Raw genomic sequence first — 13,401 nt, 5'->3', positions numbered from 1 at the left:
ATACATAATAACGACAAACCACGAAAAAGGCGAACAAACACAGAAGTCGGGCTTCAGTTATGTTCAGATCGAAGAACACTATATATTCCAACCCCCCTATGTTGCTGTTAGTCATCGGAGGACTCCAACGCCTCGGGCCCCATACCGTCTTCGGCCTTACAAACATTCGAATGATGAATATATAATGAAATACAGCGAGTTATTTACTTTATACAAGTACGTCTGGTTAACGACATTTAGATTTTGTACAAAACACACACACGAACACACACACACATTGCCACACCGAAACACGCCTCATTCCCGCACCCTCCCCCAAAACCGCGAACCAAAACCCATTCGGAACCCATGGGTTGAGAGATCATCAAAACGAAAAGAAGTTCAGGAGCAAAAGGAGTAAAGCAAATCAAATATATAGTCAATTTCTAAACGATACATGCAAACATATATAGTATGGCTGGCACTCAAAAAATATACAATATATGAAACAAGAATTATATAAAGTTATATAAAAGCATTTTAAAGGATCGGGAATCGGGAGCAGACGAAAGGAAGAGTGAAGCCTAAAGCCGATTGGAGCGATTCGGATCTGATCGGAATGGAACGGCACGGAACGACACTTATGTAAATCAAAACGAAGCTATAGCAAATAAAAACCAAATGTTAACTAGTTATTTAGGTGAAATATACAACAAATCACACTCAGATACAGATGCAGATAAAGATAACGATAAAGATACAGATACAGAACGAGGAGCAGATACACAGATGCATTTACATTGCAGACACCAACACACACACAACACACAAACACTAACACGGACACACGAACGTCTGTAACGGTGTGAATGCGCCGTTACGTCGCCAGAGTTGTAGCAGAGCCGCAGCAAACGAATAAAGAAACGAAAGAAAGAAGCAAATACCGAAAAGAAATGACCGTTTAATAAACTTTTGTTATTAAAAATGCAACCAGTCGTAAATTGCAGTTGATTGCAGTAAAGCATGTTGCGAAAACCAAAACGAAGTTAATGTTCAAACTAACTAATATATAACGAATATTATATAATACAACAAACTTAGACTGTATGTTATTTTCTCAATACAATACCTATAAAAAAAACAATAAAAACAGATTCAATAAAATGAGTTATCCAAATGCAGCACATGGCGTCTTCACTTTTCAAATTTCCCGCTTACCCAAATCACTTGTTATCGATAAGGTGGCAGCGCTGCATAAGTTGGGTGCTGTAAAACGTCCATTACAGGGTGGCAACATTAAATTTGTATGGGCCAGAGTCATGTGTCCCGCGACATGGGCAACATTATGCATACCCTGGGGAAAAGTTTGTCACAAAATCTAATAAAAGCAAGTATTTAATATAAGCCAGTCAAGTAGAAAACTTGGATAGTATATACACGGGATATTTTGAAAATGTTTTGGTATATTTCTGAGGTATCGGTATTATCGATAATATATATAGCCATTATTTGCAGGCTGACCATTTCTGATATTTTTAATACATTTTTTAAATCTCATTTTAAACGGTATATAGAAATCCAATAAAAGCAAGTATATAGAAGAGGCGGGTCAAATAGAAAATGAATTCACTAATCGGATAAAATTATGGTGGCATGGCTAAATGTTCTATCTAGCTAGTAATATTCCACGGAATATCAAAAACGAGGAATATGGATGGAACTTGGATAATTCGTCAGTATATTTTCAAAGTGAGACGGTATATTTTGGTATATCGGTATATATTTAGGTTATCGGTATCGATACCACGTGCACGTGTTTTCAAGCGTTTTTATTAAAGTTGTTATAAATTTTACTATTTTTACTGTCTCCGCCGCCTATTTGCGCCTCAGTGAAGCTGCAAGCCGAGAGGTTTAATTTTGATTATATTCCAACCAACAACTAAACGCGACCGAAAACATAAAAAACGTGTGTTTTGTCTGTATAAAACTTATTTTACCAGACAAAAAGGGCTTTTTGCCAACAATCCACAATGAGACGTCCGAAGAAGGTAAGTGGAAGATCAATCGCACCATTTCAGACACCGCTGTGAGGTTATGTGGTTGGAGCACCTTCATGCAGCATGTAAATAACTCGATCTTGTCCTACGCAGTACGAAGCCGGAGAGGCCACCCAGTACATCAGTCGTCGGGCGGCGATTCGGAAGCTCCAGCTGTCGCTGAACGACTTCCGCCGTCTGTGCATCCTCAAGGGTGTCTATCCGCGCGAGCCGAAGCACAGGCGTCGCGCCCAGAAGGGTTCCTCGGAGATCAAGATCCTGTACCACACCAAGGACATTCGGTTCCTGCTGCACGAGTCCATTGTGTGGACGCTGCGTGATTACAAGGTAAGTGGAATGAAGAATGGCGTCTGTAACGTCCTCTTGAATGGTTCCCCTCTTTTAGATCTTTGCCAAGAAAACCAGCCGCGACCGCGCCATCAAAGATTTTCGCAACCTGAAGCGCAGATTGGCCCTGTTCCCCGAAATCAAGCTCGATCACATTGTCAAGGAGCGCTATCCGACCTTCATAGACGCCCTCAAGGACCTGGACGATTGCCTGACCCTGCTCTTTCTGTTCAGCACGTTCCCCTCGCTGCATCTGATTCCTCGCGAGCAGTCGAACCTGTGCCGGCGACTGACCATCGAGTTCCTGCACTATGTGATCGCCTCCAAGTCGCTGCGCAAGGTATTCATCTCCATCAAGGGCTACTACTTCCAGGCCGAGATCAAGGGCCAGAAGGTCACCTGGATCATGCCTCACTACTACCCCTTCAAGCCGCAGTCGCGCCAGGAGGTTGACTTTAAGGTCATGTCCATTTTCGTGGAGTTCTACACGATCCTGCAGGGCTTTACCAACTTCCGTCTTTTCCACGGCCTCAACCTGGCCTATCCGCCTCAGTTCCCCTCCAGCCTGCTGCAAGACAATGAGGATACGTTCAAGGACGAAGCCAGTTTCGTGTCCGACCGCATTGCCGCCCTGAACTTTGAGCTGCTGCGCACAGACAAGGTGCAGGAGGACGAGGAGGAGCCCGACATTGACATGGAGCTGCTGGAGCAGGACGGCGACTCGAAGCGCATCATCAAAATGAAGCAGGAGGCCCAAGAGGTGTCGCGCCTGCGCACCCTCTTCAAGGGTCTAAAGTTCTTCATCAATCGCGAGGTTCCCCGCGAGCCCCTCGTCATCCTCATTCGCTCCTTTGGCGGCAAGGTCTCCTGGGACGCGTCTGTCTTCCCCGGTGCCACCTTCGCCGAGAACGACGAGACCATCACCCACCAGATCGTGGACAGACCCAGCCTGAGCACACAGTACATCTCCAGGGACTACATTCAGCCCCAGTGGCTCTTTGACTGCGTCAACCAGCGCCAGTTGCTGCCCACCAACGACTACTTCCTCGGCGAGACTCTTCCACCCCATCTCTCGCCATTCGTCGACTCCAAGCGCGACTCGTACATACCGCCCGAGGAGAAGGCCCTCCACGATCCCTCATTAATCGAAACTCATGGTAAGTTGTCCGGATTCTCCTTGATCTCAAATATGTCTTATAAATTACATCTTTCTTTAGAACAAAGTGAGGAAGAGTCCGAAGAGGACGAAGCCGAGAAAGAGGAGGAGGAGGCTGACCAGGAACTGCTCGATGCCCAGCTGCAGCTGGCCTATCAGCAGGAGACGGCCGAGTACAAGAAGTACGGCGGCCCCGATGGTGTCAACGAAGACGAAGAAGACCTCAGCGAAGAGGATGATGAAGAAGACGATGACGAGGAAGACGTTGATAAGGAGGATGTCGATGAGCAGACCAAGCGCAAGCAGCAGGAGAAGGAAAAGATGTCCGTGCAGTCGGGCAAAGTGCACAAAGTGAACAAGCGGCAGGTGCACAAGGCCGAGGTGGACGAGCACCGCCTGCAGGCGCGCATGGTCAAGCCGCGCCACCGCAACCTCTTCCGCAAGCTGATCCGCGAGAAGCAGACCAAGGAGAAGGAGGAGTGGCTGCTGCGCAAGAAGCGCCGGAACATCGACGCCGACACCAAGGAGGCCAAAAAGGCGGCGAAGCGAGAGGCCCGCAAGCTGGCGGCCGAGGCAGCCGCCCGGGCCGCCAAGCTGGTGAAGTGAGGCGGTGGGAGCTGTGTTCGAGTCTTGATCTAGGTATAAAACAATAAAAAATGATAATGTCAATCAAAATCCATCAGATCCTCTGTATTTTCATGTATATATAATTTTTATTTTGCGCTTTACAAAATTATGAACAATTAATTTACATGCGGGGGCGAAAAACTGAGCTAAAACTTAAAATTTGTTTAAAATATTGTACAACAATTGTCAACAGCAACTCGTAATTAGTTTTGAAATCAATCAATAGCAATCTGTTAGCAATAGTATTAAGTGGGGGCACGGTTTCCTTCATTCTCCTTCCAGAACAGAACCCAATCGAATCTCTAGGCCCAACCACGGGGTGGGGGATAAAAACTTAGGCAATAGTTTGTGTATAAGTATATCCGTATCGTATTCGTATCTTATGTATATATAGTAGTATATTGTATATTGTATAAGCCCTGACGCAGTCCGCAGTCTGTCTGTAGTACATACATATTAATCTACGTGTATAATCGATCGCTAGTTAAGTCCTAAGTCAATTTTTCGTTCAACAAATGCCTAAACTCCTCGCCAGCTTCCATTTCATTCCATTTAACTCTACTCTATCCTCTCTCTCTATCTTCCTCCTAGTCGCTATCGCTATCATCTCCGCCTGCGGCACCATCCTCATCATCGTCATCGTCGCTGTCCTCCAGTTCGGGCATAGGGAAACGCAATAGAGCCGCCACCCCGGTTAGTTGAGCCAATTCTGTGGAGAAGAAGAAAGAAAGATGTAGAGGTGCTCATAGATTGGTAAGTGAGTTCCAAAGAAGATCTCTAAGGTGGTGGGAACTAGAATTTCAAGTCAATTGCATACTAGACCCATGACATAGTCAATAGACATTGCAACTTTTGCACTTAATGGCCTGCCTGGGGACGTGGGCGGATCCGTTTCAAGGCTCACCGGTTGTCGGCTCGGCTGTGACTCAATCTCTGAACTTGGCCTAAGGTTCTCTCGCGCATATTCTCTCTCTCTCTCTCTCTCTATGCGTGCACAATTGTTGCTGAATTAATGCAGGTTCCACAAGATAATACTTTGTTTACTTGACTAATTTTTGTGTTGCCAGGCCCCGTCGCTATCTCTTGAATTCCTCTACAATGTTTATGTAATTCCAAGCTGATTAAAATCCGCAGCGGGAAACAGTTGCTCATTCAGCACTCGAGCAGAAGATATCGTCAGAATGGGAAGTACTTGAGAAATACCCTCAAGTGTGGATAGATGCGAGAATTACAATGTATGGGGGATGGAGGCATGGGGGAATGGGATCTATTTCGGAACCTGCAACGACCCATTTTCCGAGTCGCAGCGGAAAGTGTTGCCAAGATAAAGGGAACCAAACGAACTGATTCGCATCCACGTGAGTCATTTGTCGAGCGAAATGACTATTTAAAGCATTTAACACCACGAAAATATGTGCAATTAATGCTTTATAGAATACAAATTGAAATGCAACTGAAACTGAAATCGAAAGTGCCTTCCGGAGGGGGCAAACATTCTGGCAGTCTTTCAATGCAATCGAATGATGATGATGTATTCCGCTCTACAGATCTACGGATGGACTTTGTAATGCGGGAGACCCCTCCAAGAAATACATCCACACAAACGCATAAACAACAACAACATCTCGTGGGGCAGTGCAGTGGGGGATTTAAAAATAGAATATTTAACGAGGTCATTAGACGGGGGGAGGCCAGGCCCCTGCACACGAATATTAAAATTGAGCAAAGCATAGAAGTGAGTGAAGGAGGGAACAAGTGTGGATGGAAAGACAACACAAAGAAGGAGTGCTCCCCCCTCCAGAAAGTTCTGATCTGATCATAGAAGAAGTTTCTTCATCTTCTGCTGCTGCTGCTGGTGAGTGAGTCATTGGTTCGTTCCTCTCTACATGGATGGTACTCACGTTCTCCTGAGATGTGCATGCTGGAGAAGATTTTCACCTCGCCTCCAGCATCGCGTACGGACTCCACCAGGGAGACATACTCCTTCCTGAGATTAACATCCTGACATCTGAAATTGGAAAGAGAGAAGCAAATCGTGTGATAAATATTTTAAAGTATGAATCGCTTTATTTAATGCCTTCAATCTATCATCCGTTTATGGATATTCATATCTATTGCATTTGACATTCCGCAATCGGATGGATCGTTAGAAAAGTGCTGGATTATGGCACGTGACGGGCATAGGAATCCAGAATGGATAAGGTGTCAAGTTTAACTGAAAATGGAGGGGAGACCCCCTGAACCGGGGGCTATCCAAATGCACGGGGAATGGAACTGTCTGGCAGTTCAAGAAACCCAGAGAAATACTTATATGTTAATGACAAACATTAACCATTATCATTAACAGGTGATGCGTACGAGAGTACGAAAGTAAGAACAATGAAACGAAAGAATTCCGATCCCAATCCCAATCCCATTTCAATTAAAACCGCTTTCTGTGTGCAAAGAGAGAGGAGAGACAGAGCGGTTCGGAGAGCGGAATTTCATTCGATCGGAGACCAGCGGGACCGGCTCTCCTCTCACTCATGTGGAAGCCATTTACGTTCCACAGCACGTGCAGTGCGGGAGAGCGAGAGCTGTTCGTGGGGCTGCTTGCGGGCCCCAGCGGCAGTGCCTCGTCTCGGTCTTCGCTTGAAGAATTAGTTGCAAAGCGGCTTTCTTGGGGGACGTATCGAAGAACGTGTACGAGGGTCGGAGACTGCCACGCGTAAAGAAAAATTGGTGCTAAGACCTGCGTTACAGCTGCTGCTGCCAAAGAAACGAGTCTCCCAGCCGTCCGTCCATCCATCCATCCATCCATCCGTCTATCCGCACTGCAAACTGCAGCCGAAAGCAGAAATACAAGGCACAAATCACGCATAAAAAAAAGGTGTGTGGAACCGAACGAGTGAAAGTTGGAGGATTGTTGTTCATGGAGGAAGATGCCGCACTGACAGACGCAGTTTAGGGTTCCATCCGTTGACTCAGCGGGAAGCAGTGCAGCAGCTACAATTATATACATATATCTGCTACCTGTATCTGTATCTGTTTTTTACTCATCCGCTAACCGCAAGCTGCGATGAGCGCCGTTGTTGTATGTAGATGCAATAATTGTTGCTGTTTCCACTGCGTGACAATGATTGCACAATGGAATCAATTGTTATAATGGAATTAGCGTGCACCGTCAGTCCCAGTGCCAGTCCCAGCCCCAGCCCTGGCCCGGCCCCGTTCACGAGGTCCCGCCACGTCTAGCCGAAAGAGCCATGACTTGGCCAGCCAGAAAGTACGGGGAAAAGCGAGGGAATGTGCGACCCAAGATACGAATACAAGTGCGAATATCAGTAAATGCCCGTAAAAATGTCTAATTAAGCCAGTGCGGGGAGGGGGGAGAGGAGTAACAACTGAACTTGACTGAACCTCTGCTTGTGCCTCTGCCTCTGCCTCTTGCACGAACCTTGTGATACGATACGCTCCAAAAACGCTGACAAAGAAAATAGAAATGGGGAATACAGTGAAAGCATTCGAATAATCGCACCTCAGCTCTTTTTCTCTTGATTTCTCGACTTGTGAAACATTTTTATGCATGTCTCGCGGATTTGTGATCTTCTGAAAAAGTGACAACTCATTGATTGCCCAATCGAATAACCGCTAAGCAAACAAAACCCAACCCCAGAGATACGACACGCTCGAAACAGAGCTGGGGGAATGGCCCTAAGATTCAGTGAATGATTCAGTGATTCATGGGTATCGTATTCAGTGATACATTCAATCCATTAAGGGTATCCATAGCCGATATATACAGGCAAGACAAGCCCTTTCACTTCTTGCCCAATACTCGTGTTGGGTCTGTTTCCCTATATAGTATGTAGTACATACAATTGTCTCTCAAGACAACATTTAAATGCGCCGCCAGCTGCGACAACAACAGCCCCACAGAAACGGCAATCGAAAAGGGGGGCACGTTTTGGATGCACAAGACACGAGGTTGCTGCAAGACAAAGAGGGACTAGAAAAACTGGTTGGAACACATAAATATTGTAATAATAAAATGCATACACCAAGAGAGCCACTAGTGGTCGATGGACACATGCCCAGAGAGAGGGAGGGAAATCGGTTAATGGATGCAGAACTAGCAGAGCTAGCAGAACCAGCAGAACAGAACCTTATACAAATGTGGATCATATTACATGTGTGTCGTGTGGAAACCATTGAGCGCGATTCCGATGGAAAGCAGAAGTGGGAGCGAGAGTGTTCGCCGCCTCAAAAGTGGTCCCCGCCAAGTGCTGATCCATAAACGGAGCGATTAAATAAATTAAAATTCTTGTCTCTTGCTGTTTTGCTGTTCCCTCAAGCTGTCGCCCACGAATGTTGATGTTGGGCTCTAATTATTGGCGCTACTCCAAGCGAGAAATGGTTCAAGAGATCAATGATGGATACACATACACAGTGTATATGTATACATCAGATTTACATCAAAGTTTAGTTCAGTTTTTTGCGTGTGCAAATCACAAAACTCGTCTGGCGAAAACAGCTCTATAAACAGTGACGATACTCAAAAACCCAAAAACAGAGCACACGCAAATCGAGAGCTCAGGGGACTGGGGACTGGGGCCTGGCCGTGAACAGCGGCGGATATGGTATAGGAGATAGGGGAACAGGGAAGGCTTAGGCATCGAAATGAACGCAAATCCGCAGCAACTTTAGCACCAGCCATCATTAAAACTCAACAAAATACATGTATCTCGATCTCCACTCAAGTTCCTACTCAAGTGCCGGCCACTTAACACCCTCCGAGATGCTCAACCGACAGCCCGACTACAACATCTCCGATCTGGGCTATCCCTGGCCATGCGAGTCCCACATGAAGATGCGAAGAAAGCTCCCAAAGGCCTGTGGCATGCCTCCGGCATCGCCCAGCCGCCTGCTGCCCATGCGGGAGACGCTCAACGACTACTTCCAGCGGCTGATCAGGCAGGAGGAGGACCAGGATGACCTGCAGGCCCGACAGAAGCACCACAAGAATCAGTGGAACGAACAGCAACGGAGGCGGTAAATCAAATGCGATCTCAATGGAAAGCGCCTGTACATCTAACCTAACCATTCACTCTCTCTGTCTTTCTGTATTGTTTTCACAATTGCGAAACAATCAACAGCAATCAAAAATGTCGAGATAAAGGGGAGACGGCCACAGCCACAGGCACAGCCACAGCCACAACCACAGCGACGACGACGACGATGTCGACTTGCGATTTGAACAATTTCTGATGAAGATACGGATGGTACACGAGGGGGTAATACGAGTACAGTAGGGGGAGCAACTAATTTAAAGCCGACTGATTAAAAGTGCTACAATAAACACACCTTTTTGCCTAGAACTTTAAGTACATTAAGCGTTAAGTAAAGAAGAATAGAACCCGATAAACACTTAATTTTAATTTAATTGCGAGGCAGTTAGTGCTTAGAAATAGCGGAATGGATCTTTCGTTGCTGGAATTTGAACGGTCCATTAAATTCGTGCAAAATGGTAAACAAAAAAGCGAGAGATCAGTGCGAAGAGAGGCACAAAGCGGACAGCCAGAGCAGGCGGCCAAAAATGGCAGAGAACGACGCAAGGCAAGGCGAGGCGAGGCACGGGGCAACCTTGATCATGAGCACGTCGCATGGGGCCAACAAATTGCTACTCTGGGACGTGCTTTCTTTAAATGGATAAAACCTGCGAATGGAGTAAAAATCTATCTACAATCTACGCAGCCAGCGGAAGATCAAGAATCGTCTAACATAAACGGAGTCGTGATGGGAGCCGATATGGAGAACAGACAGTGCACAGAAGTCCATGGCACTCTCTCGCTTTTGCTTTCGCTTTTCTTATTCCACCAATACTCAGAATCAAGATTGAGATTGATTTCTTTTCCTTTGATTTCCCTGATGAAACATCCCCATGAAACACTGCCAGATGCCCAGCCTTCTACATTTCTACACATGTGTGGACATAAATTGTCGTCGCGCTTGTCTCTGGCAATTGGCTAAAGTTGAAGGTTCTCTGTGTGATCTTTTCGCTTGATTGGGCTTGATGTGCCTGTATTCTTCCGCTTGGAATTGGCCTTGAGAGGGATATCCGACGAGTGTGGACGACTGGGACTCACCTAAACAGATTGTCGGAGATGAGGAGCGTCTCGATGGCCTGGGATTCGGAGGCGCGGAGGACGTGCTTCTTGCCGTAGAAGGCTTTGGCCGGTTCGCACTGGAGCATCATGTAGAACTGTTCCAAAGCCTTGACCTCGCCAGCGGCCTTGGTGTCGGAAATTTTGGCCACCACAGCGGGTTCCTGAAGAACCTCTGCAATTTGGAATAGGAAATTACTACACAAGACCATTCAAAAGAAAGGGATTGCTCACCCTTTAGCGAATGCTTGAAGCCGGAGGAGGCATGGACCAGCATGAACTTGCTCTTGTTGTCCAGCAACAGCTTGTAGTCCATTTTGACGGCCTGCTGGAACATGTAGTCGTGGAACTGGTCGCGCACAAAGCCCGGCGAGGCGATCAGCACGCACTTGACGACATCGAAGTTGACGTGACGGAGGATGCTCTGCATCACCTGTTCGTAGAACTTGGCCAGACCCTTCTCGTGCTGCTGGACGCTGCCTTTGCGCTTCCGGGGTATGGATACCTCTATCTTGCTGCGCACCAGCGTCATGCTGGCGGTGATAAGGCACACATGGGCCAGCCCCTCCTGCATGACCACGGCGGCCACGTCGGCCGACTGGGTGGGATCGCAGGCCATCTCGATGCGCTCCAGGGCGATGGTGTCCCATTCGGGCTTGCGCAGCTCGAACTTGCGGTTCAGCTCGAGGTCGAGGGTGTGGTAGGCGCCCATCTTCACGTACTGATTCTCCTCGATGTTGCGCCCCTTCAGGCGCAGCACGCAGGCCTGGGTGTCGAAGTCGATCGTCTCCACGGCGATGGTGAGGGTGGTGCGCACCCGACTGCTGGTCGAGGAGCCGGTGGCCGTCTCGTTCTGCACCTTTCTGATGGTGGTGCTGCGGACGCTGTCGCCCTCCGCTATCAAGTTGTACGCGTGCCACATGTCCTCGGACTCCTCGGGCATGAGGGTCACATTGCTACAAGAAGAGACGGAATTATAGAATTCTGTGGGGAACGGAGCACTCACCCCTGCATGCCCTTGTCCACGTATTTTCCCAGCAGTTTCATATCGTTACGCCCGGCGACTCCTGATCCTAGTCCCAATTCCCTGCGTCAGGGAGGGTTTGCTTTTCTTTTTGTTGTAGGCACTACGTGCTTTGCGTTTGCTGCTACGGGGAGCTGCTTGTCACTTCAATCTGGCTGTATGTTCCCTCGGGCCACGTGAATCGCGATGCATTTTTGTCATTTGATCAACCAATTTCCCAAAAAATCACACAGTCGACCAAGTTTCGGCGGACAAGTGGCATTCACAGGGAACGAACGGCTCGGAACAGCTGACCGACCCACTGCCTGCTATTTTCGGACTCCGAATTTCCGGTTTCCCGCATAGGGTCACACTGAAATAGCCCAAACATGTGCTTGATTTTTAAATTTATTTTTTTATTGGATTCTTTGTACGTATGGTTTTCTTAACCATTAGCTTAAACCTAGACTAACAGCCTTTCAATCTCTTGCTGAATGGACGTGATCTGCGACTTCAGCTGGCTGCCCTCGTTGGTGGTCACCGAGCAGGCGACGATGGGTCGGGAGACGCCACAGGCGCGGCCCAGCGCCTGCTTGGAGCGCACAAACACATACGGCACGTTCTTGTCCTCGCACAGCAGCGGCAAGTGGAGCAGAATCTCGATGGGCTCCGTGTCGCCGGCCAGTACCACGATGTCGGCCAGACCGCGGTTCAGCGTCTTGGTGGCCTCGTTGGCGCCCTTGCGCAGCTGGTTGTAGTTAAGCGCCTGCTGCAGCAGATTCATTATCTTGGCCGTCAGTTGGGCATCCGCCAGGGGGAATGCTTTCGGGTTGACTTCCTCGGTCTGTAGGGGTGGTGAAATGTTAATTTCCACTTGACCAATTCGCGGATTGAGCATTCTTACCATTTTGATGTTTTAGTTGCTCTTGGTTGGAATATAATCAAAGTTAAATGCTACCTCTCGGCTCGTTGCTTCACTGAGGCTGCAAATGGTGGCGGCGACAATAAAAATAAATTTTAATAAAAACGCTTCAAAACACGTGCACGTGGTATCGATATCGATAGGAGCGATAACCTGAAATTCCTCTCTGTTTAAAAAACGATGTATCCCATATTCCATATTGCTAGTTTTTCATCTTCCGGGGATTATTACCATCTATACAGAACATTTAGCAATGCCCACATAATTTTATACTATTAATTGATAAATTTTCTATTTTACTGCCTTGCTTTACATAATTGCTTTTATTGCATTTTGCGTAAAAAAAGGTTTTAGCGAAATAGCTCAAGCAAAAAAGGATTTACCGAAATAGGTCACACTAAAAAACAAAATAGGATAGTCTTTCATATTGTTCAAATTTTATATTCCGTTGAATAATTCTGGCTAACTAAAACCCTTAGTTCTGCCCACATAATTTAAGGCCATTGATGAATAAATTTTCTTCAAGATTGGCTAGTTTTTAGTCCTTGCTTTTATTGTATTTTGGCGAAAACAAGGCCTAAACAAAATAGTTCAAAAATAAAAGAGTCGCAATGTTGCTGGTATTTGAAAACATGATGCGTGTATAGGCCTTTGTACACCCTGTTTCGATAATTTCATGTGCATTATTATTGTATATATTTATCTCGATCCTGATACCTACGGAGCCTAAGATGACACGGTAACTACACATTTGCTACATAATTCAAAACGCGCCGTTTTTGCCTGTTGTCCAAACGTTTCCATAGCCCATTCATTATTACGACTCATTTTTTCGTTGCCGACCCTCGGAAATATAGGAATGGCAACGATAATAAAAATATGTACATACGCCTTAAAACACGTGCATAGAATAAAATATAACACACGACCGTCAGAAATATGTATAAAAAAAACCGGCTCATTTTCAAATATACCGATGAAAAATCAATCTTAACCCATTTTACCCCCCTCTATTTAAACATATGAGCAACTTGAGCGCGGAAAAAAAAATCCAAGTAGATCTTGATTTTCTTGCCCTCGATGATGCGCTTTGATTTTCTCGATGCAAGCGAAGCAACTTACTGGAATATTGTACTGTGCAGTTGGGAATATATTTACTCTTTACTTAGGAAACAACAAACATTGTGACC

General features: G+C 46.5%; 4 protein-coding genes across 4 annotated transcripts; 2 read left to right on the top strand and 2 right to left on the bottom strand.

Annotated features, from left to right (window-relative positions):
• The first annotated feature begins 1,829 nt into the window (after positions 1-1,829).
• LOC6589884 (pescadillo homolog) lies at positions 1,830-4,201 on the top strand. The gene is made up of 4 exons (XM_002014452.2): positions 1,830-2,027; positions 2,130-2,363; positions 2,422-3,520; positions 3,581-4,201. Exons 1-4 carry the CDS (start codon positions 2,010-2,012, stop codon positions 4,123-4,125), a joined length of 1,896 nt encoding a protein of 631 aa, XP_002014488.1. The 5' UTR covers positions 1,830-2,009; the 3' UTR covers positions 4,126-4,201.
• Positions 4,202-4,208: 7 nt separating this feature from the next.
• LOC6589885 (protein pelota) lies at positions 4,209-11,555 on the bottom strand. The gene is made up of 5 exons (XM_002014453.2): positions 11,293-11,555; positions 10,521-11,242; positions 10,269-10,461; positions 6,048-6,154; positions 4,209-4,855 (listed from the first exon to the last, which is right to left on the bottom strand). Exons 1-5 carry the CDS (start codon positions 11,331-11,333, stop codon positions 4,734-4,736), a joined length of 1,185 nt encoding a protein of 394 aa, XP_002014489.1. The 5' UTR covers positions 11,334-11,555; the 3' UTR covers positions 4,209-4,733.
• On the top strand, positions 4,844-9,560 carry LOC6589886. The gene is made up of 3 exons (XM_026988082.1): positions 4,844-4,899; positions 8,884-9,174; positions 9,279-9,560. The coding sequence occupies exons 2-3, from the start codon at positions 8,921-8,923 to the stop codon at positions 9,388-9,390; spliced, it is 366 nt and encodes a 121-aa protein (XP_026843883.1). The 5' UTR covers positions 4,844-4,899; positions 8,884-8,920; the 3' UTR covers positions 9,391-9,560.
• Positions 11,556-11,684: 129 nt separating the features above from the next.
• On the bottom strand, positions 11,685-12,305 carry LOC6589887 (NHP2-like protein 1 homolog). The gene is made up of 2 exons (XM_002014455.2): positions 12,194-12,305; positions 11,685-12,133 (listed from the first exon to the last, which is right to left on the bottom strand). Exons 1-2 carry the CDS (start codon positions 12,194-12,196, stop codon positions 11,753-11,755), a joined length of 384 nt encoding a protein of 127 aa, XP_002014491.2. The 5' UTR covers positions 12,197-12,305; the 3' UTR covers positions 11,685-11,752.
• Between the last annotated feature and the right edge of the window lie 1,096 nt (positions 12,306-13,401).

Source organism: Drosophila persimilis, unplaced genomic scaffold (assembly GCF_003286085.1).
Source record: "Drosophila persimilis strain 14011-0111.01,24,50 unplaced genomic scaffold, DperRS2 tig00000191-arrow-pilon, whole genome shotgun sequence".
Taxonomy (NCBI): domain Eukaryota; kingdom Metazoa; phylum Arthropoda; class Insecta; order Diptera; family Drosophilidae; genus Drosophila; species Drosophila persimilis.
The sequence above is the reverse complement of the archived record's forward strand: the minus strand, read 5'-3'. Positions and strand labels throughout refer to the sequence as shown.